We start from the raw sequence: 25933 nt of genomic DNA, 5'->3' as shown, positions 1-25933 counted from the left end.
ATAATTTTAGGAACAATAACTGCAAAACAGCTTCTGGCCATTTAAGCAACTTTCAATCAGTTTTTAAGTTAAACCAAACCAGTAGCATTAAAACAGGATGTCATTATGAACTTCTTTATAAACTACATGTCCTCCATTTTATCTATGGTTCTATGGATAAAAATGAGTATAGAAATTAAACATCTTTTAATGAGATTTCAGGAAAACATGTATCTCATCATGTTTTCCAACGTGGAGAACTGATTAATTCACTCAACATAATATTGAATAGATATCGCTACCTAAAAAACCAGGACTCAAGCCAGGCACTAGTGGCCTATGCCTGTAATTGTAGCTATTAAGGAGGCTGAGATCTGAGATCTTGGTTCAAAGCCAGCCTAGTCTGGGCAAGAAAATCCATGAGATTTACCTCTACCAGAAAACTGGATGTGGCACTATGGCTCAAATGGTAGAGCACTAACCTTGAGCTGAAGAGCTGTGGGACAGCTCCCAGGCCCAGAGTTCAAGTCCCACGACCAACCGAAAAAAAAAAAGAAAAAGAAAAAAGAAAAAAAGAAAACCAGGACCCACATGGTGCCATTTTGTAGCAACCTTTGTAATAGGTAACTCATAGTACAAATAAGCTTAGGAAACCTTCAGTCTCCTTTTCCTTGACAGGCTCCAATTCCTAAGAGGATTCTGATTTCCATAAATGTTACTTTGTATTTGTATATTTGTATTATTTTCTATATTTATATTTGTATGTATATATTTATAGTTGGAGGTTTGCTGGAAAAGGAGACACCAAACAACAGTACTATAGTATGTCGTTGCTATGGCTGCAAACTGAATGACTATGAAGTATGTTATTTGATTTAGTTCTACTCAGAAGTATTTGCTAGCCGGGTACCTGTAATTCTAGCTACTCTTATCTCCAATGAACTACTCAGAAAAAGCTGGAAGTGGCATTGTGGCTCAAGTGGTAGAGCACTAATCTTGAGCAAAGGATGCTCAGGGACAGTGCTCAGGGCCTGAGTTCAAGTCCTAGAACCAGAAGGAAAAAAAGAAATAAATAACTGCTGAGCATCAACAATCAAAACAAAAACACTTTACATCCTCACCTACCAAGATGCTTCTAGGGTGACTCTCATTGTTTGGTTATTATGTCCCTGTAAGATATGTCATAGTGTTATGACAGCACAGTGCTGTTTTCTGAATACTATATGCATGGAATGAGTATTTCCAGGTCTTCAGTCCCAGGACTGATGCCACTGGGTTGTTTTGTTTTGTTTTGCATTGTTTTCCCATAGCCATGAAAGGTTTCTCTATACACTCAATTTCTCTACAGTGTTTGATGGTTTCTCCCTTTTACCTGTACAACAGCTCCCATGCCATCACACATCAAGGATTTCCTCCCCTTTTCCTTGACTATACTTTGAAACTGTACTTTCTCTGCCAAGCTCCTTAAATATTCCTCTTTCCTCCACCCACCATCCTTCTTTCATTTATCTTCATTCACCATACACAAACACACATTCGTTCAGTTTACTTTTAACTTGTATAATTATGTAATTGTGACATCAAAAACCATACCCTCTAGATCCAATTGGTTTCATCAGCTATAGATGAAACTTTCAGTTAGGTGGTAGGTAGGCAGAATGCATCTCAAAATTACGAACATAAAACATAATATATTATTTTTGCCCCAAACTACCTTGCTTGCCTCTTGGATATGACTTATTTTTGCCTTTTTACCTTCTTTGGATCTAGGCTGAGTGTAATTCTGTTTTTTTTTTCCATAAGAATACAAACATATCTCTTTGAAAAGATGTCACCTACTTATTTACAATTAATTTTTAAAATCCAGACTTTAGCCTATTAGCATGAACGACTACACTATACTATGTGAGCCAGTTTTCACCTGTTCTTATAATAATTGATACTCTGAGAACTTAATATTTGTGGCATGTATTAATGAATCTTTACTTCCAACATGTGTATTTGCAAATGTGTTCATACTGACAAAAAGAGACATGAAATGAGTCTTGACTGAACTGCATGGTTGACCATTTTCTCAAAGAAACTGTGAGGAAACGAGGAATATTTGTACTATGTATTGTAAGAATTAGGGCTAAAAGAATAGCCAGGACAGTTTTCACTTTAATAGGTAAACTCTAACATCAACTCAGAGAACATAGAACACAGATGAAAAAACAGGAATTGCAGAAGAAAGATGGCCTTTAAACTAGTAGGTACAAAGTGTAGCTGGTCTGACCAGATTCATGCAAATAATGATGATAAGTGAGGAAAACGTGCATGAAAGAAGAGATTATGAGACTTGAGTGTATAAGAGAATTGCAGAGGGAACCAAAAATCACACTTATTCCAGCACTTTCTAGAGAAGAAGGGACTTCATAGCACCAGAAATATTAGACAAATGCCATTATAAAAGTCATCAGGTGCACCTTGCATGCTGCTCACACAGTTTAAATGTGTTCCACATACTAGTAGATATGTTCATCAAATAATTTCCTGATTCCCATGGAATATGCTTGGACTTCCATTCTTACTAATGTCCATGACAATAGAATTAGGGGAATCCCATGAAAATACTGGCTCAAAGAGATCTTCTCAGCTTCCTGTGTGATTGTGTTTATGTAAGCCAGGCGCTACCAGTCCACTGAATAACAATCACTTGAACAGATTCAGCTTTGGCCCTCAGACGACTTGTAGAAACTAACAGAATTTCAATGAATGCTGTAAGTTTTCATGATACATAGAATAAATAATTTTACCCATATAAGTATATGATACATAACTAAATAAAACTGAAATAGAAGATGGTTCATCTTCTACTGTATTTTTTAAATTAACCAAAATGTACTTTGACGGCAGCTTCTCCACAAAAATCATTTCTGATTTCCCCTCAAAACATCCTTCAGACATCCAGGCAGTAACATACCTATGCTTAGAAACAACAGACATATAATTTTTTAAAAATAGAGTTTGGATGAAAGTCAAGAATAGGTAATGTGACTCTAGCATAAATGGAAGAATTTTTTTTTTTTTTTTTTTTTTGTCGGTCGGGGGGCTTGAACTCTGGGCCTGGGCACTGTCCCTCAGCTCTTCAGCTCAAGGCGAGCTCTCTACCACTTGAGCTACAGCGCCACTTCTGGTTTTCTGGTGGTTTATTGGAGATAGGAGTCTCACAGTCTCTCCTGCCCGGGCTGGCTTTGAACCGCGATCCTCAGATCTCAGCCTCCTGAGCAGCTAGGATTACAGGCGTGAGCCACCAGCGCCCGGCTAAATGGAAGAATTTACATTTGTAAATGCTTTTGTGATCAATGAAATCATTAAGCATGATTACTTAAGACCTAGTTTCAAATAATCACTAATATCACTTTAAAAAAAACAAAACAAAAACAAAAAACTTTGCCCTTCATAGCCACAGGTGGCTCACACGTGTAATCCTAGCTACTTAGGATGCTGAGATCAGAAGACATTGTTTCAAAAACAGACCAGGCAGGAAAATCTGTGAGATTCTTCAGAACCAGAAAATGGAGCTCAAGTGGTAGCGTGCTACCCTTGAGCACAAAAGCTCAAGGACAACACTCAGGCCCTGAGATCAAGTCCCAAGACCAGCACACACAAAACACTCACACACACACACACACACACACACACACCACAAAACAATTTTGCAATAAAGGCTAAGTGTGTGTATGTATGTGTGCATCTATTATGTATATATGTGAGCATGTGCTACTTGAGACAAAACTCTGTTTCCTGGGCTGGCTTTGAACTGCAATCCTCTAATCTCAGCCTCCTAATTACCTAGGATTACAGGCGTGAGTTACAGGCATTTGACCTAAATTTTACTTTCTGAGGAACAGGCCAATCAAATGACTTTTTAGCATATGTAGAGCTAATCATACTATTTTCCTTTTGATATTTAAAGTTAATTTTTGTAAGTAAATTGTAATATTATGCAAGCCCACAAAATCTTGAACTAAATCTCATTCAACAGTGATCTTTGTCAGAAGTGCTGATCTTGCAGAGAACTATCTCTTGGATTTATGCATTACTGCCTGGTTTTTAAAATTTTCCCCCTAAGCTTATTAGTTTATTTTATATATCCCTCAGATTAGATACTTAGTGAGATTCTTTTTTTTTGGTCAGTCTTGGGACTTGAATGCTAGGCCTGGGCACTGTCCCTCAGCTCTTCAGCTCAAGGCTAGCGCTCTACCACTTGAGCCATAGAGCCAATTCTGGCTTTTTCTGTGTATGTGGTGCTGAGGAAACAAATCCAGGGCCTCATACATGTGAGGCAAGCACTCTACCACTGAGCGACCTTTCCAGCCCTTAATAAGATTCTTACAACCTAGAACAAGACTTATGGAGGCAAAAGTCTCTACTAACCAAGGAAATGATCTCTTCATCAGGTAAAATAATCAAGAATTGATTTTACCCATTTAATTTATGATCTGCCTTCTGAAACTTAAAGTCTAATAAAACAGTCATTGTTCTATTGAATTACCGATTTAAATATAACTTGGAAGAAACTGATTGAGACAAATCTATAACAGTAATGAAAGGACATCAACTATTTTTTTATCCAAGAAGAAAATCAATTCCACTTCAGGTGATTCATACAGAAAGGTTGAAAGCCAAGTATCTATTTATAAAATCTGCCAGTGTAATTCATTGAACAATGGATCAATTGTTTGATTCTAAAAATTTATTATACAAAAGAAAAATCAACATCAGAGCTGTTAAAACAAGTCTATATGCTATTATAATTTATAATGGCAACCAGTGACAAAATTGCAATCTGAAGACTTTAAATTCAATGTAAAATGAAGTAATTTATAATCTCATTAAATAATAAACAACTTCCAAAGGGTCCTGTGAATAGCTGTGGTAGAAGGCTTGCCTATTAGCACGGAGTCCTAGATATGATCATCAGCACTGAATTATTTATTTATTTATTTATTTATTGTTGGTTGTGGGGCCTGAACTCTGGGCCTGGGAGCTGTCCCTTAGCTCAAGGTTAGCACTCTACCATTTGAGCCATAGTACCACTTCCGGCTTTTTCTGCTTATGTGGTGCTGAGGAATCGAATCCAGGGCCTCCTGCATGCAAGGCAAGCATTCTACCACTGAGCCACCTTCCCAGCCCACTGAAAAATTTCTTTTTAAAACATAAATTTACATGAGAGAAAGAGAGAGCAAGAGAGAGAGAGAGAGAAACAGAGAGAGAGAGAGAGAGAGAGAGAATAAGTTCACTAAAGAGATGTTGACTGGGAAGATGGCGGAGGAGAAGCTGGAGTCTAAACAAGCTCTCGCATAGAAAGCAGTTTTAGAGTTCCAGTGAACAGTCCTAAGCCAGAGAATCACACGAAGTGTGCCATCACAGGACAGAGAGTTAGGCCAGAGAGGGAAAATCCAGGCAAGGAGACAGATCTGAGCACTTGCCATAGAGTCCGGGATGAAGGAGCCAGATGCGGCGGGTAAGCGGATTCTACTCAACACCAGCAAGAACCAACAAGGAGCAGATATCTTCATCCTGCAGTTCTCAGACCAGAGACCACCCAGGAACCAAGACTCAGCATGAGTAGAAGCCTGACGTCCTCACTCCTTCTCAGGGAGCAGAGGGAAGGCCACTCTCCGCCCCCCCCCTGCCCCCCCCACCGGAGATCTTCTTCATCTTGGATACTGACAAAGCTCAGCGGAGCTGCTAGCTCCAACTCAGGCCTTGGAAGAAAACTAGAGTCATTTAGCAGGTCACAAGAACCTAATCTGACCTGCCAGACTCAGCTCTACCCAGGGAAAAGTCACCCAGCTCGGGTGCCAGCCCCAGGAGTGGCTTTCTTCACTGGGTAATCAGAGCCCCTCCCTTTAGCAGCCTTGACAATCAATTGAAATTCAGTAAACAGAAACTCTGAGAGTGGCTCCAGGCTGGGCTCTGTAAGTTTCTCACAAACTAGCCCCTGGGAAAAGCTACTGTTTGCTGAAAGGCCTCAACTCTACCCAGAACCTAGCCTCATCACAGCATCTCCAAACTTGAGGAAAAAGCCATCTCCCTCTTTTGGGATACTCAAAGCAGATCTCCCTCCCTCCTAAAATATACTTGGAACTCAAAAATTTAAATCCCCCAACAACAAATCCTCAGAAACAACTGCACAATAAATAAGTGGGCTAAAGACTTAAAGAGAAACTTCTCTAAAGAAGAAAGAAGGATGGCCAATAGACACATGAAGAAATGCTCAACCTCCCTAGCCATAAAAGAAATGCAAATCAAAACAACATTGAGATACCACCTCACCCCAGTTAGAATGGCAAAAATCAAGAACTCTAATAACAACAGATGCTGGAGGGGATGTGGACAGAAGGGAACCTTACTGCATTGTTGGTGGGAGTGTAAACTTGTTCAACCACTTTGGAAAGTAGTATGGAGGTTCCTCAAAAGACTCAACATAGAGCTCCCCTATGACCCAGCAATCCCACTTTTGGGCATTTACCTAAACGTTTACAAACAAGACCATACTAAAGCTACCAGCACAACTATGTTTATTGCAGCATTATTTACCATAGCTAAGACATGGAACCAACCCAGATGCCCCTCAGTAGATGAATGGATCAAGAAAATGTGGTATATATACACAATGGAATTCCATGCCTCCATCAGAAAGAATGACATTGCCCCATTTGTTAGGAAATGGAAAGACTTGGAAAAAATTCTATTAAGTGAAGTAAGCCAGGCCCAAAGAAACATAGGTCCCATGGTTTCCCTCATTTGCAATATCTAGTATATGTATGAGTCAAGCAGAAAAGGTCAGATAAGGTGATGTTAGGAAAATGAACCCTAAGATATGTATTTAACAGTTTTTTTTTCTTTCATGCATTTGTTTCTAACGCATTTATAAGACTATTTCTTTGTTGCTTTGTATGTCCCTCCCCCAAGTATAACCCCTGCTTTCACTATATTTGATGTCGGTATAATTTGTGGAGGGGAAGGGGAAAAACAAGTCATTTAAATAAGGATAAAGGTGGACCCATTGCAACAATGAGAAGTACAAGTTGTCATGTGGCAAACAAACTTTACAACTTTGGTGGGGAGTGGGGGGGGGTAATTAGATGGGGGGGCAGGGGGAGGCTGGGAAGGGATGGGAAGGGGAAACAAAGGAGGAGGCTACAATGCTTGATAAGAAATGTACTCACTATCTTGCCCATGTAATTGTAACCCCTCTGTACAGTATTTTCACAATAAAAAAAGAGAGAGAGAGATGTTGACTGTTCTGTTTACTTTTCTTTTTCCCAAAATGTATGTGAAATGGGCCCTGGAAAAAAAAAACTGGAATTATAAGGCAGAGGCCCTATGACATTACTTTCACAAGCAAAAGAAAGTAAACAATATGGGTTACTGTAATAAACTAGTAAGATACTTTTAACAAATTAAAAATCCCATTAATCAGTAAATGTATCAAAGCATGCAAGAATATCATTTAGAGGAGAAGGAATATGTAGAAATTTTCATTGAAATAAAGAAAAAGAGGTATTTCTTTTCCAGAATGAATATAGACAATACGACAAAAAAAGGTTTTCTTTTCGTCGAAAGATTGAGAAGACTAAGAATTTTAAATGCATAAGGATACACAATTCACCTTTCTCATTCCTACAGAGAACAAAAGAAAATGGAACATACTCAAATTAAACCAGAGCCAGCAAATGGAGACAAATCCCAGAAGAACAGGCTCCTGATTCCAACTGTATCCACATGTAGTCAATCCTGAAATTTCCCAGTTATGGGAATTAAAATTCTCTTTTCTGTTTAAGTATTTATTAGAAGGTAAAAAATGTTCTCGTAAATATGAGAGACAAGGAAAGGATCTGAATTGTGTTTGCATTTATCGACTCAAACCTCAAAAACTTTGCAGCACCTCCCACTCCAAGAACAAAATCACTATCAACCTTGAAGGTTTTCTAATTCAATACACACGGATATTCCAAATGATACCATTTCCCAAAACTTGCTGATAATCATCATATTTGTTAAAAAGAAAAAAAAATGAAGAAGTAGAAGAACAGTGTTCCCCACCACAATCCACTTGTTGATTCCCCTGGCTGACACACATTCTGTATGCACATTAATACAAACAATTTTTATTAAGAAAGCCAACTAGGTTCATTAAAAACCATGATCAATTATGGAAGTATCATAATAAAGGCTTGTTTTATAAACCTGAATACTCACCATAATGAACTATACTTGTTAAAAGACTATCTCAGAAAAACAAGCAAAAATCATATCCATTTCTAGCAGCTAAATCAATAGTTAAATCAATCCCTCATCTAAGGTTTCAAAAGACAAGGAAACCATAGGAAACAAGGCATACTCACAAGTTGTACAGCATGTCTGCCATGTTGCTGCGGTAGTACAAAGCATTTCTATAGGCGCTTTCAGCTTCAGAAATTTTGCTCTGACTCTTGAGAACATTTCCAAGGTTACCCCATGCTGGCAAGAAGAAAAAGTATTCAAGTTAGGCATCCATCCAATTACATACTACACAGTATCAGGCCATCAGGAAGTACCATGAGGAGAAAAAACTTCATTAAGCATATTAAAGAATAAAAAATGCATTCATACTTCAACATTTCATCTATCTAAGAGATTAAATATAATCAAAGTCTAAAACTAAATAAAGCAATTCGTATGCCTCAAAGCTGATATCTTTACAGTTCATCAATGGACCAAGAACAATGTTATCTTAAGATTACCTACAAAGACTCCATGTTCTTTCAACTTTCCATAGGGGTTTTTTATGGTCTGAAATTATTGTATACTTACTGGACCAGAAACAGTAAGAAATCACCTTAAGATAAAAGTTTCATTTAAGTAGGAAATAATCATAAATGACACAGAAGAAGGAGAAATGAAAAGCAAAAATTATAAATAAGATCAAAGCTATATATCAGGCTTCACTTGATATCTGTCCATATTAGAAGCATATCTTCCTTCATATAAAGATTATGCATATATGGTATACTCAGATACAATTTTCTTATTCCTTCTTACTCTAAGCTCACTTTGGGGAAAGTTTGTCAACATTCAATCATGTTGAAAACTGTGTATTTTTATATGCTCTCCATTTGTTCCCTGGATAGTTATAATTTATCAGTATTAAAAAAAAAAAGAGCATCCATAAATGCTCACAAAGCATGGCTCTCAATGGTTTCCAAACAAGTCTAGCTTTTGAGTGCTTGCTTTTTCCATCTGTTTTGCTTCCCACAAGGAGCCAAAAGTATTAATTCGTGAAACTGGGGACTTTCCCTAGCAGGAACATGGACAAGAGAGAAGGGTTTCTATGTGCTCAACGATATTTATATGGTTAATTATTGAATATACTTGAAGAATGCATAAAGGTTTGGAGGTATTCATTTTAATGCATTTACAAAGCGGTGCTTCTTCCAGATTCCAATTTGCCTGCAGTCTTATAATGGAATACTCTTGCACTTCAGTTTACTACTCTGTAAAATGGGGAAAAAGAGTCTCATAGATTTGTGATGTGAATTCAGTGAGCTATATGTTTCAGGGTGTGCTCAAAGCATGAAAATTACTTTTAAAAGATTTGCTAATTGATTTGCTAATCCCTGTTTTCACTGTATCTGATGTTGGAATAATTTGGGGAGGGGAAGGGAAAAAAACAAATTGTTTAAATAGGGATACAGGTGGACCCATGTACAAGACATTATGTTGAAAAATGAACTTTACAACTTTGGCGGGCGGGAGGGGGCGGCGGAGGGGGAGGGAAGGGGGTGAAATGGGAGGGCAGGGATGGGAAGGGGAAACAAAGGAGGAGGCAACAATGCTTGATAAGAAACGTACTCATTAGCTTGTTCATGTAATTATAACCCCTCTGTACAGTATTTTTACAATAAAAAACATTATTAAAAAATTTGCTAATTGTACTTAAAATTATGGTGGTTGATGCTCTTGGGAATTTAGACTATTGAGACACTGGTTAATTAAATACTGTTAAATACAATCTGCATCGTGGCCTTATTACCTATAGAGAACACTAATGTTTCAACACCACATGCCTTGTCATACACATAGTATGTCATCTCACAGAGCTCTCAGCACAGATCTAAACAAGAAGCTTGTTATACGCATCCTATGCATGAGGAAACAGGCCCAGAGGCACTAAAGAATTTGTCAAGTTAAGGGGCTGGGAGCAAGGCTCAAGTGGTAGAGTACCTGACAGGCAAGTGGGAGGACTTGAATTCAAAATGCCATACTGCGACCTTAAAGAGAAAAGAGCTTTCTCTCTTAATATCTAAGTGTTAGAGCAGAACTGTTAATGCAAAACTAGATCTTTCCATTCCTTTTCTAACTTCTAGTTAGTCTGTTATGTCATTGATGACAAATCTATAGTGTCACATTATAGCATGATGAATCCATAAAAAAAATCGCATCTTTACATTGAAAAATGAACCATTTCAAAATACTATCAACCTCTCAACAACAGCAAAAATAGGAAAAATAGATAATAATGAGTTTCAAATTTAATGAATAATTAATGAATAATTTAATGAATGTATTTTATATATAGTACTCCTCCCCCTTAAATTAATAAAACATGCCTCAATAAAAACTGCTAATACTCAGGCTTGTTTTCAACCCACTTCATCCATCCCAAACTTCTGTTCTGATTACAGGATTAGTAAGTAAACCTAGATTTACATGGAAATTTCTCCTGAGAAATGGATTGAAATACTAATTTAAGCACCAAGAAATCATGATAATGTTCTTTCATCTAAACCGTAATCTTAGAGACCACATGCAGGGGGAGAGGAGCAAGGACTTAGTTAATATTTATATCTTGAGGCATATTTCCAGAGGTTAAAAACTGACCTTGTAAGCACTGGTGCCTTAAATAAATAAAAATCTAACATGCCATCTTTGTGCATGGTCAGTCAGCAGTACATAGCCATATTTAGAATATATGTCACTTGATTGAATTGCTGCTCAATTATCCAATCACAAATTATTAAACAAATATTTATTAATTGTGTTATGTGCCAGGAATTTGATTAGAAGACAAATTACCAGTGTGACTGTTACTTTTGACTGTCAATCTGACAGGACTGAGAACATTGGTAAAGCACACTTCTCCATGCATCTACAAGGGTGGCTCCAGATCCCATTACTGCATCTTGAGAACTCAGACCTAATCGATAGTGTAATCCACCAGTAGAATCAAAATTAAATGAACTAATGGTGAGATAGGATGTCAAACTATGGGAGGTGGAACCAAATTAAAGATTTGAGTTGCTGGGGAGAGAGCACATTCTTGAAGGATATTTTAGAACCCTGGTCCTTTCTTCTTTCTTGGCTTCCTGTCCACCATGAAGTGAGGTACTTGGACAAATGTCCCTGCCTTGATAGGCAATTTCAGACCCTATCAATAGAACTACCCAATTGTGGGCTGAAACCTTCCACACCATGGGCCAAAACAAATCTGTTTACTTTTAAATTGCTTCTTCCACTAGACATTGATGACAGCGATGAAAAGTTAACACAGTAAAGTTCCCATTCTATCTAAGAGGAGGAAGAGAGAAGAATGGATGAGGAAATTTGGATCAACACAATAAAATACATGAATTAACTTCAAAAAGGGGTAAATAATAGAAGACAAAATAAGGTGATGTCAGGCTAATTTAGATGGTATATCACAGAAACAAGGAAAGAGGCCAATTCTACAAATCAAAGGATAAAGTGCTAGCCTTGCAAAGATTGCTGATGGCAGGTAAGCAGCAATGAACTTGATATTTTCTATCAATAACAATAACAACAACAACAAGGCTATTCAGGTGATGGGCTGCAAAGGGAAAGGGAAGGGTGAGATAAACACAGAGGTAAGTAAGGCTGCCAGAACAGGGTCTGATGAGCCACAGGATGACATGGGTTGGGGGAAGGAGGGAAAAGGGTATTAACTTCACGGGTGACAATTCTCAGTTTTGTGGTGTGATTTATAGCTTAACAAGGTCACTGTTGCCTTTTCTGCTGTGGGTACTGACTGAAACACACCACACACACACACACACACACACACACACACACACACACACACACACACACACACACAAAGAGAGAGAGAGAAAGAGGTAACTGTAGTAATCCAATAGGCAGATCAGGATGGTATTCAGTAAGAAGGACAACAGAGGAGATAGTTATTTCAAAGAAGAACACATTTCAGGAATTAATCATGAGCAAGATTAACTGTGGTGAAGGCGCAACATGAAACTAAGTTTCCTGTCTTCCGGCAAGCTCTTATTCCATTATGATTGTCCACAGTGTCTGGACATACAGAAAATAAAGCCCTCTAAGTCAATCATATATTTTACAACTGATTTAAATTGCTTATGGATGAGATCAGAAATACAGAACAAAAATAAAGAAAGACCAAGTCTTGATATTCGAAATTAATCTGACCCTCCTTGTCAGACTATTTCATTGTCTTGGCAAGCGTAGGGAACATCATCCCACTGGCCCTATAAGACCCTCCCTCCCCCCAATCATTTGGTGCATGGAGAGGAAGACATATGCTTGTCATCAGTTGTGGGAGGTTTGTCTGCTGTATTGATAATTTTCTATGGCCTTCAAATGAGGTTATCCCCATGGCCCATGGGAGAAAATGGTTCCCCATCCCTGAGACCAAAGGTCTTATGCAATACTAGGCAAATTTACTCTGAAAGCATGATGAGATGAAAAAAAGAAAGACCACTTCATGATTCTATCTAAATTTGAAAAAGAAAGGTTACTATAGAACTCAGAAAATGCCAAAAAACTTGGGGGCTGGGAAGGTGGCTCAGTGGTAGAGCGCTTGCCTTGCATGTATGAGGCCCTGGGTTCAATTCCTCAGCACCACATAAGCAAAAAGAAAAAAAGCTGGAAGTGGCGCTGTGGCTCAAGTGGTAGAGCGCTAGCCTTGAGCTCAAGAGCTGAGGGACAGCATCCAGGCCCAGAGTTCAGGCCCCACAACGGGACCCCTCCCCCCAAAAAACCCCAAAAATTTGGTTTTGTTGCTAAGTGACTTAAAATCTTAGAGAAACCCTAACTTCTTTCCATTATCTTTGAGATCCCCCAACCAAAGCCAAAATCCTGTATGTATGTAAATACATACAGTGATGCTCCTGATTCTCCATGAAATAATGTTCTTTCATTGAAAAAAAAAATTATTCAGCTAAGTGCCTGTAATCTAGTTATGTGGCCTGGTGGTCTCTGGACAAAGGATGTTGACCTAGAAGAGTTCATCATGTTCAAATAGAAAAACAATTCCCTTTCATAATGTATTTTTTCCCATCAATAACTGTTCTCCAATACAGTGTCAATAAAAAAGGACTTCAGGTTTGTGAAGAACTGCCAAGATTAAGTACATAATTATCATAAATTTTGGGTGTAAAAACTGTTGTCAGCAATCCCAGATTTATAACTTCCAAATACAAATGTGATTGCTTTTTCTTTTTTTTTTTTTCATGTCTAGATGCTAATATAAAGAAAGGCTGTAGAGAATAACCTAAAATATAAATTCTGCAATAAAATTATTCATTTTTCTGTTACAATAATAAAAAAGTAAAAAAAGTTATATTGGGACTTGATTTCAGCTAATGCTACATGACAGTTTAAAGTTAAATACATTAAAGAGAAATATAAAAAGCACACTATAGAAGGCTGAGATATTTTATTTCTATTAATTAATGGAAAGAATTAATCAGTATAGCAGATTCTGTGATTTATTTTCCTATTATCTTGAAAATTTTGATCATATTACCAAACTACCATTTACACATTGTCTCTTTTAAAATCTGATCTCACTATTTGAAAACATTCCATCCAAATCTCAAAGAAACGAAAGAATATTCCAAGGCTTGTGGATGAGACCATGTATCATTACAAAACCAAAACAAGCACCATTTATTAAGAATCTCATAAAACTTATACTAGTATTAGTGCAAAATAAAACTAGGTGTTTGCACTAGATCTATCATATACATATTAAACTTTAGGTAGCTAAAAAGTTAATTGTGAAAAAAATCAAAGCTCAAATAAGAACATATAGAATATCTTTGAAATGTAAGATGACTATTTTAAAAGGAACCTAGGCAAAACTCAAAGGTAAAACAATTAAGGAACTTGAGGCCTTCAACATAAAGAGCTACTAGTGATTGAATGACACTAAGGAAAAATATAAACACATGATACATTAGGAGAATATACTTACAACATTTTTAAAAAAGAAGGCATTCTAAAATAAAAATAGAAAGATTTGTACCTATGAAGCAAGAAAAAAAACACAGAAAACAATCCAATAAAAAAAAGCTATGAGGCAGAAACAGGAATCTACCTAACGAGGAAACAAAAATAAATATTAAACCTTTAAGTTAATAGATCAACACACACATTTCCTTGTAACCCAGAGAAATTCAAACTACAACCATGAGACATCTTTTATACCCAGATTGCCAAAGTAAAAATTACAAAAGAAGAAGAAGGAGGAGGAGGAGGACAGAAGAGGAGGAGGAGGAGGAGGAGGAGGAGGAGGAGAAGGAGAAGAAGAGGAAGGAGGAGAGGAAGGAGGAGGAGGAGGAGGAGGAGGAGGAGGAGGAGGAGGAGGAGGAGGAGGAGGAGGAGGAGGAGGAGGAGGAGGAGGAGGAGGAGGAGGAGGAGGAGGAGGAGGAGGAGGAGGAGGAGGAGGAGGAGGAGGAGGAGGAGAAGAAGAAGAAGAAGAAGAAGAAGAAGAAGAAGAAGAAGAAGAAGAAGAAGAAGAAGAAGAAGAAGAAGAAGAAGAAGAAGAAGAAGAAGAAAAGAAGAAATGAGACTGAACATTCTTGAGGGTATTAAGAAAAGATCCTTGCCTTCTGGGTAGAAGTATCACTTGGACAGACATTTTGTTAGTCCATCTGACAGGTTTGAGTCAAGTCAACAAATTCAATTGACTAAGTCAAAGGTAAGCCTTGACCAGCAATTCCACTCCCCAAGAAATACTGACCTAAGAGAACATGTAAACAAGTAGTTAATACAAAGTATACTGGTGTTGGCCAACAGTGGGGAAATGATCTCCAATAGACTTTGTGGATTACTGTGCAAGTAGATAGGTCCTACAAATAACACAGAAATTCTGGAGCACAATTGGACTACAAAAACATGCAAGAACTAAAAAACAAAATCTTGTATTATATCATACAATTCATAAATAATAAAAACAGAGGTGAAGGCTGGGTATGATGGCACATTCCTGTAATCTCACCTACTTGGTAGGTTGAGACAAGGAGGTTCATGGGGTTATGTATGGTTCAATGCCAGCCCAGGCTGAAAGCTAATGGTTTCACATCTCAAATGAACAAGCCAAATGTGTTAATTCACTTTTGTAATCTCAATTATATAGGAAGCATACATGGGAGGAGCACAATCTGAGTCCTACTTGATGAAATGGAGGCAAAAAGAGTTCAGGGTGTGATTCAAGTGATAGAGCATCTGCCAAGAAAACAGGAGAGTCTGTGTTCAAACCTCAGTACAACAAAAAAATAAAATGAAATGAAATAAAATAAAGAGATGGGATTTGCTGTATGCTGCTTGAAGAATGTTAACATTAAGTTTTTGAGGTAAGATAATTCAAAACAGGTGTTTGGAATTACCTTAAAATGTCCACTTTAGTTCTTATGTGTTAGACTACCTCAAGATCATGTATTTTCATAACATTTAATGTAATGTACATTTTTATATTTTAAGCCTATATACTTTATTGACATGACTATTTCAGGAAATGACTTTTAGAAGTATGGTTACTGAAATAAAATCCCTCAAATCTTCCAAAGAATTTTAAGGAATTCTAATGCATGGTTTTTAAGAATTCTAATGCATGGTTGTTCATGCATTAGAAATCTAACAGAAGACATGCAAAAGGTATGCACAAACATATAATTAGATGCTTATATGAAGTTCAAAACATGCAATTCGTTTGTTCTAAAATTTTAACAGCCTGGCGCTGATGGCTCATGCCTTTAATCCTAGCTACTCAGGAGGCTAAGATCTGAGCATCGCGGTTCAAAGCCAGCCGGGGAGGAAAGTCCATGAGACTCTGATCTCCAATAAACCAGTCAGAAAACCAGAAGTGGCACTGTGGTTCAAGTGGTAGAGCATTAGCCTTTTGCTGAAGAGCTGAGGGACAGCGCCCATGCCAAGAGTTCAAGCCCCACAACTGACACACACACAAAAATTAATGCAATGCTTTCCCTTTGAAATACTCAGAGGATTCGTTTAACTCATGTTATACAAATTCATTTTGTAAGAAACTTCTGTCTTCAAAAAGCATAGAATAAAAAGAATAAAAATAAGTAAATAATAAATAAAATATAAATAGAAGATAGAATAAAAATAAATGAATAAATAACAAAAAAATAAAATATAGAGTAAAACTAGACAATAGTGATGGTTCATACCTGCAATTATAGGTATGTAGTTTTAGTCATTCTGTCAGAGACAGTAGGAACAAATAATACTCAGACACAAGATGAAGCTATTTGGTATTCATATTCATGCTATGTTTTCCAGACCACAGAAGAATAAACAGTAAGCAATATAGTTATTTCCAGGGAAATATAGTTTTTAAGGTCACATTTGCCTCTTATTGTTTTGGAAACAGAACAAACCCTACTTATGCCAACAAATAATGTTTGTTACTCAAAGATGGTGGCGACACTGATGTTCAACCACTTACTGAGAAACAACCTTAATTCCCATCAGAAGGTCCTCTTGTACTCAATCCACAATCTTCCAAGGTTTATTTTATGATCTTTAAAAAGCAGAACAATTAAATATTCCCTTCCTCTAAAGTTGTTGCAAAGAGAAAAATCAAATGTGAGTTCCCGCTACAAAAGCTAAGTGATGTGCAGCAATAACTCTTCCCAGTCTATCTTAATATCCTCATTTGAATACGTATTTTCAGATATCATAAAGGAAATTCAAAATAATTTGAAGTATTGCGATTTCATGCCTGACATTTCACAAAGTTATCAAAGACAGACAAGTATTTTTTGTTTTTACTTTATGATAAAAAGTTGATAAAATTTTATATCTATTTTTGATGAAAAACATAGTAATTGTCTGTGATGTGTCATACATTGCTCTCAGACAAATCATTGAAACGAGAGATGAAATTTGTTAGCATCAGTCTAGCTCCTTACAGTTCAGGTCTACATGAGTAACTAAGCATATTAAACTGTCATAGTTGCAGTTGTATTTCACCAATAAACTAACACAGCCACCAAAATTGACAAGGGTACTTATCAAACTCTTGGCTACTTATCTAAATATAATTTAAGATGAACAAAAAAAAAAGTGAGATTTTTGTTGTTGTTGTTGTTGTTGTTGTGTGTGTGTGTGTGTGTGTGTGTGTGTGTGTGTGTGTGTGTGTGTGTGTAAGTAGCAGTACTTGAACTTAGGACCTCACATTCTCACTTAGCTTTTTTCACGTAAGTCTGACACTGTACCATTGGAATCATATCTCCACTCTTGGCTTTTTGCAAATTAACTGGAAGTAAGAGTTTCAAGGACCTTCCTGTCCAGGCTGGTTTGAACTGCAATCTTCAGATCTCTGCCTTCTGAGTAGTTCTTTTTAGAAATGAAAACAATTTTTCATTTCTCTATATAAGTAAGATCAGTCTGGTCATTTTACTAATTACATGATAGTCATTATGCATGGTGTATGTGTGTATATGTGTGTGTATTAAGCTTGGAACTTTCTTTAACTCTGTATCAAAATTCTGAGTAATTCATAAATATTTTAAGAAATTGAAGTATTAAAGTTCAATAAATAAATAGGAAAAATCCTCATATCTCTTTTCTCCAACTATGAGTTACTTGTTTAAAATCAGATATCTATTTTTCAAAGGGGGACCAAAAATAAAATTTTGCTAATTTTCTGTGCCAGAAAAGAAGCAATTTATTTGTGATTAATATATTAGTGCCTAATATATCTAATAAGAATATATATATGCATGCCGGGCGCTGGTGGCTCACACCTGTAATCCTAGCTATTCAGGAGGCTGAGATCTGAGGATTGCGGTTCAAAGCCAACCCGGGCAGGAAAGTCTGTAAGACTCTTATCTCCAATAAAACCACTAGAAAACCAGAAGTAGTGCTATGGCTCAAGCGGTAGAGCGCTCGCCTTGAGCTGAAGAGCTGAGGGACAGTGCCCAGGCCCAGAGTTCAAGCCCCACGACCAACCAAAAAAAAAAAAAAATATATATATATATATATATATATATATATATACATATATATATATATATATATATATGGTACTAACAAGCAAAGAGACACTCAAAAAGATTAAATAAAATGCTAACACATGTCTGAATCTTTGCTTCCAAAGCCTATTTCTTTTTAACCACTGTAGAATCCTTGGGCTTCAGGTATTACCTAAACTATAATTTAAATAAATACCATTTTTGCATGAAAGATAATTATTTTAAACATTCTAATCTCAGTGTGGAATGAAGGGACAACAGAAAGGTTAAACAGCCACTTAATTGCATGAAATTTTAGAACAGATAAATTTGTAGGGTTTTGTTGTTGTTATTGTTTTTGTTGTTGGTTCATTTTACTTTGTTTCTTTTTCCCCAACATTTTTTTACTCCATGTTTTATTAAGATATTTAGTGGGGGCAGTCTTGACTTCTTACTAATTACGTGAAAATCACTTTTTATTGACTCTAGGGAAACAACAGTCTTTCTCAAGCTGGAAGAATTTGTTTTTCTGAAGCAATTGTACCCTAGATTACCCCAAACAGGGTGTGATACTAAATGGGTGATAAAATAGGCCTGGTTCAAATATTAAGTGAAAGAAATTAAAGAGCATGACTCAGTGACATAATCTGTACACTTACCTATAGATCTAATTACAGAATTTAATAAATGACTTTTTCTTTCCTATCTTTGCTTTCTTCAAATAGATCTGAAACTAAATTAATAAGGAGAGGGAAGTCCTTTAAAACAGATATATGAGTGTTTTGATGGAATCATAACAATGCAAAGCCACAATATTGTTAACTCCTGTGACATTTTAGAGCACCTACATGCATACTGGAATATTCACATGTGTAACCCAATTTTTGTGTTTGTTTTTTCATGTATTTAAAGATGGCTCCTCAGTATTTTATACCACTGCAGTCTCTACCACTATTCTGAGATTTTGTTTGTTTGTTTGCTTCTTTTATGTGAGACCAGTTTTTACTTTAAAGCCTGGATGGCTTCCAACTGGCAGTCTTCTTGCTTCTGCTCCTAAGTGCTAGAACTACAGGTATACAGCAAAAAGCACATAGTGCAATGAAAATGCACAATGTCATATGCTCTTTCTCTCAATATGTTATTTTCTGGCAGTTCCTTTGACCAAGTAATCAATAGTCTTAAATATATCAGAAGTACACTGTGCAGGTATGTGAATCTTTTAAGACATGGACAGCTGGACACTCATGGACCATGTCTATAATCCTAGCTATTCAGGAGGCCAGGATTAAATTGAGGATTATGGTTCAAAGCAAACCTGGGCAGAAAAATCCATGGGACTCTTACATCCAAAAAACTACCAAAAAAAGTAGAAGTGGAGCTGTAGTTCAAGTGATAGAGTGCTAGCCTTGAGCAAAAAGAAGCTGAGGGACAGTGCCCAAGTCTTGAATTCAGAATGGGAACCAAACCAAACCAAACCAAACCAAACAAAACAAAAATTTTAAAAGGAAGAAAGAAAAAGGGGGGAAAAAAAGAAACGGACAGACATGGTAATGCACACCTGTGATCTCAGCAGTCAGAAGAAGACAGAGACAAAGAGGATTACAAATTTCAGGAGAGACTGCAATACATAGCAAAACTCTGCCACAAATAAACAAATATTTACACAAATAAATGCATACATAATTAAGTTAATAAAAAGAAAAAACAAATGAATATGTGTGCAAGCAGAAAATATTTAATGTGCAAATGAGAATAATTATATCTAAATGACACTAAGAGATTTCTAAAACCATCTATAATTACCTTCACTCTTAGTATAACTCTTTGGTAACTCACTTTAAAGTTTTCTCTGTATTTTCAGAAGACAATTAGCAATAAAAACTAAGGAAGCTTCATTTACTTGGCCTTCTTTTTCTGATGTAGGACAAGTAGATAAGGGTTCTTGAAAGACTTGAAAGCAAGTTTTTGAGTATAAAGCCTTTTTGCAGGAATTGAAAAATGTGATACTGAAAGCAAGATGGACGTTACTCATATAACAGTCTTACATATACACACAGAGTTCTGATTCTAAGCAATCATATATTTTTAACTAGCACATAATAAGAAAAGAACTAAATAAACTGAAAAAGACAAGTGCAGAGAGAGCGAGAGGGAGAGAGAGAAAAGAAGAAACAGTTGTATTAGACACATATAAGGCTCATTTCTAAACAAGTAAAATTTGGTACCATTTAAGTAACATTATTTTTTTCTGTAACTTTCTTTTTTTATTATTATTATTGTGAAAATACCATACAGAGGGGTTGCAATTACATGGGCAAGATAGTGAGTACATTTCTACCAAGCATTGTTGCCTCACATTATTTTTTTTTCCGTAAAACAGGGTCTTACTAGGCAGCCCAGCTAGTCTTGAGCTATGTAGCCCAAGACAGTCTTTTTTTTTTTTTTTTTTTGGGTCCAGTCGTGAGGCCTGAACGCTGGGCCTGGGCGCTGTCCCTCAGCTCTTCAGCTCAAGGCCAGCGCTCTACCACTTGAGCCACAGTGCCACTTCTGGCTTTTTTCTTTTTGCTTATGTGGTGCTGAGGAATCGAACCCAGGGCCTCACGCATGCAAGGCAAGCGCTCTACCACTGAGCCACCTTCCCATCCCGCCCAAGACAGTCTTAAACTTCAATCCTCTTCCTGAGACAAACACGGAAATTTTACAGATCAATACCTCTGTGCCTAATTTAGTAATCTTTATACAACATAGACACGATAGGTGTATGCATATATTCTTTTTCTATAAATATTTAATGCACACAATTCATAGCTATTTAATAAAAGATAAAATATTAAAGAATTTTAAGAAGAAAAAATAGTGCATAAATCAATAGTTTAATCTCATTTTAATCATATGCTATTTTTTTTTTAAAGTCAGTCGTGGGGCTTGACCTCTGGGTCTGGACGCTGTACATCAGCTCTTCAGCTCAAGACAAGCTCTCTACCAATTGAGCCACAGCACCATTTCCGGTTTTCTGGTGGCTTATGGAGATAAGAGTCTCATGGACTTTCCTGCCCGGGCTGGCTTTGAACCGTGATCCTCAGATCTCAGCCTCCTGACTAGCTAGGATTACAGGAGTGAACCAGTGGCACCCGGCTTTAATCATATGCTAATTAAATGGTCTCAGTAGTTTGTATCACTATTAACATTATATATTTAAGGCATACTAATTTTAGAATTAAAGGTTTTCAAATACCCACAAAATCATAAATGTTCAGCCAATGAGACATTTATTTAGTTAGTTCAGTACTGGTGGTGTTTGAACTCAGGGACTCTCAGCCCACTTGATTTTGCTTGAGCAGTATCTTCTAGCCCTTGAGCAGTCTTCAGTTGTGCTTTTTGCTGGCCCTTTTGGAGATGGAGTCTCATGGACTTTATTGCCTCCCCTGGCTTCCAACAATGATACTTCATATCTCATCTTCCTAGCCATCAGCATGCAACCTCCCTATTTCCTTTTTTTCTATGCAGTAGTGATAAAATAGAAGCCTGACTTAACTTTCAACCATTTGTTTCTCAATAAGCCCGCTCAGTTCATAAACTACAAACTTTTTTCTAGTAAGTTTCTTTTGGGAAAAGAAAATCTGTGTGTGTGTGTGTGTGTGTGTGTGTGTGTGTGTGTGTGTGTGTGTGTGTGTGTGAGTGACTACAAACTTTTTTCTAGTAAGTTTCTTTTGGGAAAAGAAAATCTGTGTGTGTGTGTGTGTGTGTGTGTGTGTGTGTAATCTGTGTGTGTGTGTGTGTGTGTATGTGTGTGTGTGTGTAATCTGTGTGTGTGTGTGTGTGTGTGTAATCTGTGTGTGTGTGTGTGTGTGTAATCTGTGTGTGTGTGTGTGTGTGTATGTGTGTGTGTGTGTGTGTGTGTGTGTGTGTGTGTGTGTGTGTGCTGGTCCTGGAGCTTGAACTCTGGGTCTAGAGCTCTCCCTTAGCTTTTGTTCTCAAGACTAGCACTTTACCACTTGAACCATAGCTCTACTTCTGGCTTTTTGCTGGCTAATTGAAGATAAGATTCTCTTGGACTTTCCCAAGTAGGCTGGCTTGAAAATCCTCAGATTTCAGCCTCCTAAATCGCTAGAATTACAGAATTGAGCCACCAGCACCCGGCTTGAAAAATCTGTGCTGTAACAGTGTATTATGTCGGCCAGTTGGTACTGTAATAATATAGTAGTTTCCCTTCCCGACTTAATTGGTAAATTTTATGTTTCATAAAATTCTGAAATCCTTGTAAGAAATTTTCCTCATTCCTTGGAAGTACCATGACAAATTACTGGAGAAACATAATAATATTCATTACATAATTGCAAAGCTCACTGGTTAATTACAATTTACCAGCGTTAAAGAGAACCCTGAGAATTTAGATCATAAAGTCCACAATTAAAATGTCAGCTTTCACAAGGTTTAGGGGTCGAGATTTGAGTTAAATTTTGAGTTGTTTCCCAAACAAAATATTCTTTCAAAAACCAAAAACAATGTAAAATTAAAATATATCTATCAGTTTTACACTATTGTAGGAAGAAAGATTGTGAAAAAAAAGTCATAGAGCTGAAGGAATTGATTGTTTCTCTCTGCTTTTCTATATCTATTTATGTAAAATCTTATCATTTGCTTGAGAGAGGGGTAAATGTAGACCAAATATCTGCACTATTAGACACCTACTTCTGGCATCTGCAGTTCACAGAATTGCATTAGAAACAGTGGTGCTATGGCTCAAGTGTTAGAGTGCTAGCCTTGAGCACCAAAAGCTCAGGGACATCTCCCAGGCCCTGAGATAAAGCCCCACGACAGGCAAAAAAAATAAATACATACATATATGTTATACATATATAAACATATATAAATATAAAATATATACAAATATAAAATATATATGTGCATATGCTTGTGAAATGTTCCTCAGATTCAAATAAGCCTGCTTATTCTTTCTATCTCTAATTTCAACAATTGCTTTCATAAAGGCTATCAAGATAGGTATTCTTCTTTATTTTATTTTTCCTGTAACTCAGGGCCTGGGCACTTTCCCTGAGCTTTTTTGCTTAGGGAAATTGCTCTTGAGCCCCAACTCTACTTCTGGCTTTTTTCTGGTTAACTGGAGATAAGTCTCAGAAACTTTCCTACTTAGGCTGACTTTGAACCACAATCCTTGTATCTCAGCATCCTGAGTAGTTAGGATTACAGGCATGAGTCACCCATAACCAGCCATGAATATTCTCTTAGTGCTGTAGGCTTTCTTGAAGTATAGCAGACAAATAAGATTCTACTTGTTTACAGCAACAAAATAAACAAACACTTGGCTTTTAATCCTTGCTGTATATTCTCTAAAGCAAACAGACATGGAGAACTGATTTAACTTTAAATCTCTAGGTTTAATTATTTTGAATGTCTTTTGGCATACGGATAGACTACCATATATATGTCATCATTCTTCTTTTGTCTACTCACTAATCTATCAATAATAACTTTGTTATTAATAAGGAAGTATATAAGTAGTTTTGGAAAGGAGATGGGATTGAGATACTGGCAAATCACCTAGGTGAAAAGCTCCTCAAAGTTAGGAGATTACATTAAATGTAATTTAGCAAGTCAATGACAAGTTTACTAAGAAGATCCAGACCCTTATGCCACCCAGTATATGCCAGGCAATGCTCTAGATAGAAGGGGATTTAAAAGCAGGATCTGGAGGAGGCCAAAGCCATAGGAGAGTGAGAGAGAGAGAGAGAAAGAGAGAGAGAGAAGCTTGAGTGAGAAAGAGCTAGAGCAAGAGGGAGAGCTAGAGAAGAGGGAGAGAGAGACAGAAACAAAGAAACAGACAGAGACTGAGACAAAGAGAAAGGCAAAAGTATGTAGTGATTCTCCCTAAGTACAGGAGCTAAGATCAATAGCATGAATACAACAATGAGATTAGGACACCGGGGGATTTAGGTGAGGCCAGAGGCCAAGCAAGAAGATGTGATGCATTGAATTGCTTTGTAATAAATAGAGAAATGCTTTTCCAAGCAAATATTAGTTAAAATGACTTACAAAAATGTGTTGTTCTACAAGGATGGGGAGTCTTTCAAATACAGTGTGTTTTGTTAACTCGGGTGGTCATTATGGAAAATTTCCTCTTAGCTAAGCACAAAAAATGCAAAGAGTCATTGTGAAATCAGCAAACTACAGTAATCAACTATGTCTAGTATTTTCCTGACATTATCAACCACATAATGAGACAGGACTTGTGGTTTAGATAGCCTAAATCAGCTCTCATTTCTCCAGCGTCCAGATTTAAATCATAAATTAGCACACAGTCACTATGACAGGCTGTACCATCATCATTTGTATCCAATCAGTTAATGACTGGCAGCTGTCTACGGGACTCATTACTGAAGGCAGTGGTTATAAACTATAATGCTTCATAAGGCTTAAAATTATATTCTGTTAAAACATGTGCTAGACTGAAGTGCTCCAAAACTTGAAAAGACTTTCAAAGACAGAAAGAAAACTATCTCCATCTCAGATAATCTGAAAGACTGGCTCTAAAGCATTTCCAAACTTTTGCTGGGCTCAAATAACACAACAGATTAAGAAAAATCTGCCTTAGGGAAGAATACTGCCTTTCTCATCATTGCTAAGGAAGTGAATGAAATTAGAATTATTATTAGTTTGTTATAAATAGAAGCAGAAAAATAAAAAAGGACCTTGGATCAAAATACCTTTGATTCTACCAAACAGAAGCATGTATCTCTGAAGTAGTCTTGTCAATGACAGCAGATCCAAAAGTAACTCCACTCCCGATTCTACCACTCTCGTTTGCTCAGTACCTGGTACATAGCCTAATAGTTCACTTTTGTCCTAACTCATGCTTGTACATTAGATCTCTAAAACATTAAAAACGAAAACTTTTTTTAGGGGAAGGACAATAACCATACTCTTACTATTGAATGTTTCCTTAACTGAGTATTTGTCTCTACCCGGTACAGTCTCTAATGTATATATGGTATTTGTTAATACAAAAAAACCTGCCCTCTCACATGCAGACATAAACTCAATAATACCAAAACTTTAGTATGTCAAATAGTGTTAAGTGCTAGGAGTAAAATGAAGATGGAAGAAGACAGAACATGCTAGATAGGACAGAGGCAGAGGGATAGCTGTAAATTTAGCAAGGTACACAATGTTCAATAAAACATCAGACAAATAAGGTGATTTGGATCCAAAGATGTAAAGAAGGTGGTCTCTACCACGGCAGGAATATCTAGGGAAAGACAAGGGCAAAAGCGCAGGGAAGATGTTTCACTGGCAAAAAGAGGACATATCAAAGGCTAGAGGAGCTCAAATAATAGATTGCCTGCCTAGCAAGGACAAAGCCTTGAGCTCAGACCCTAGTACCACCAAACAAGAATACTTTAAAAGAAGAGGTCAAAGAGGGGACCTAAAAGAGACAGGCAGGAAAGGCAGCTAGATTTACAGGATTTTGCCCATTAATGTATGAATTTTTATTTTTATTTTTGGAAGAAATGAGAAGCCATATTGAAATGCAACACATGCTCTGATGTGTATTTCCACACATCAGGGGTCACTAGGGCAACTGATTAAGAGTAAACTCAAAGGATCTAACAAGGGAAGCAGGGTGTCAGCTCAGACATGAGAGC

The 25933-nt window shown here is 36.9% G+C and overlaps 1 protein-coding gene across 1 annotated transcript in view; it reads right to left on the bottom strand.

The window, feature by feature from the left end:
• Tmtc2 (transmembrane O-mannosyltransferase targeting cadherins 2) overlaps positions 1–25933 on the bottom strand; it is a 356843-nt gene that overhangs the window by 144261 nt on the left and 186649 nt on the right. The window contains exon 4 of the mRNA XM_042668306.1: positions 8379–8493. Coding sequence (XP_042524240.1) covers positions 8379–8493 — 115 coding nt within the window. The remainder of the gene's footprint in view (positions 1–8378; positions 8494–25933) is intronic.

Source organism: Dipodomys spectabilis, unplaced genomic scaffold (assembly GCF_019054845.1).
Source record: "Dipodomys spectabilis isolate Male_0828 unplaced genomic scaffold, ASM1905484v1 ptg000427l, whole genome shotgun sequence".
NCBI classification, from domain to species: domain Eukaryota; kingdom Metazoa; phylum Chordata; class Mammalia; order Rodentia; family Heteromyidae; genus Dipodomys; species Dipodomys spectabilis.
The sequence above is the reverse complement of the archived record's forward strand: the minus strand, read 5'-3'. Positions and strand labels throughout refer to the sequence as shown.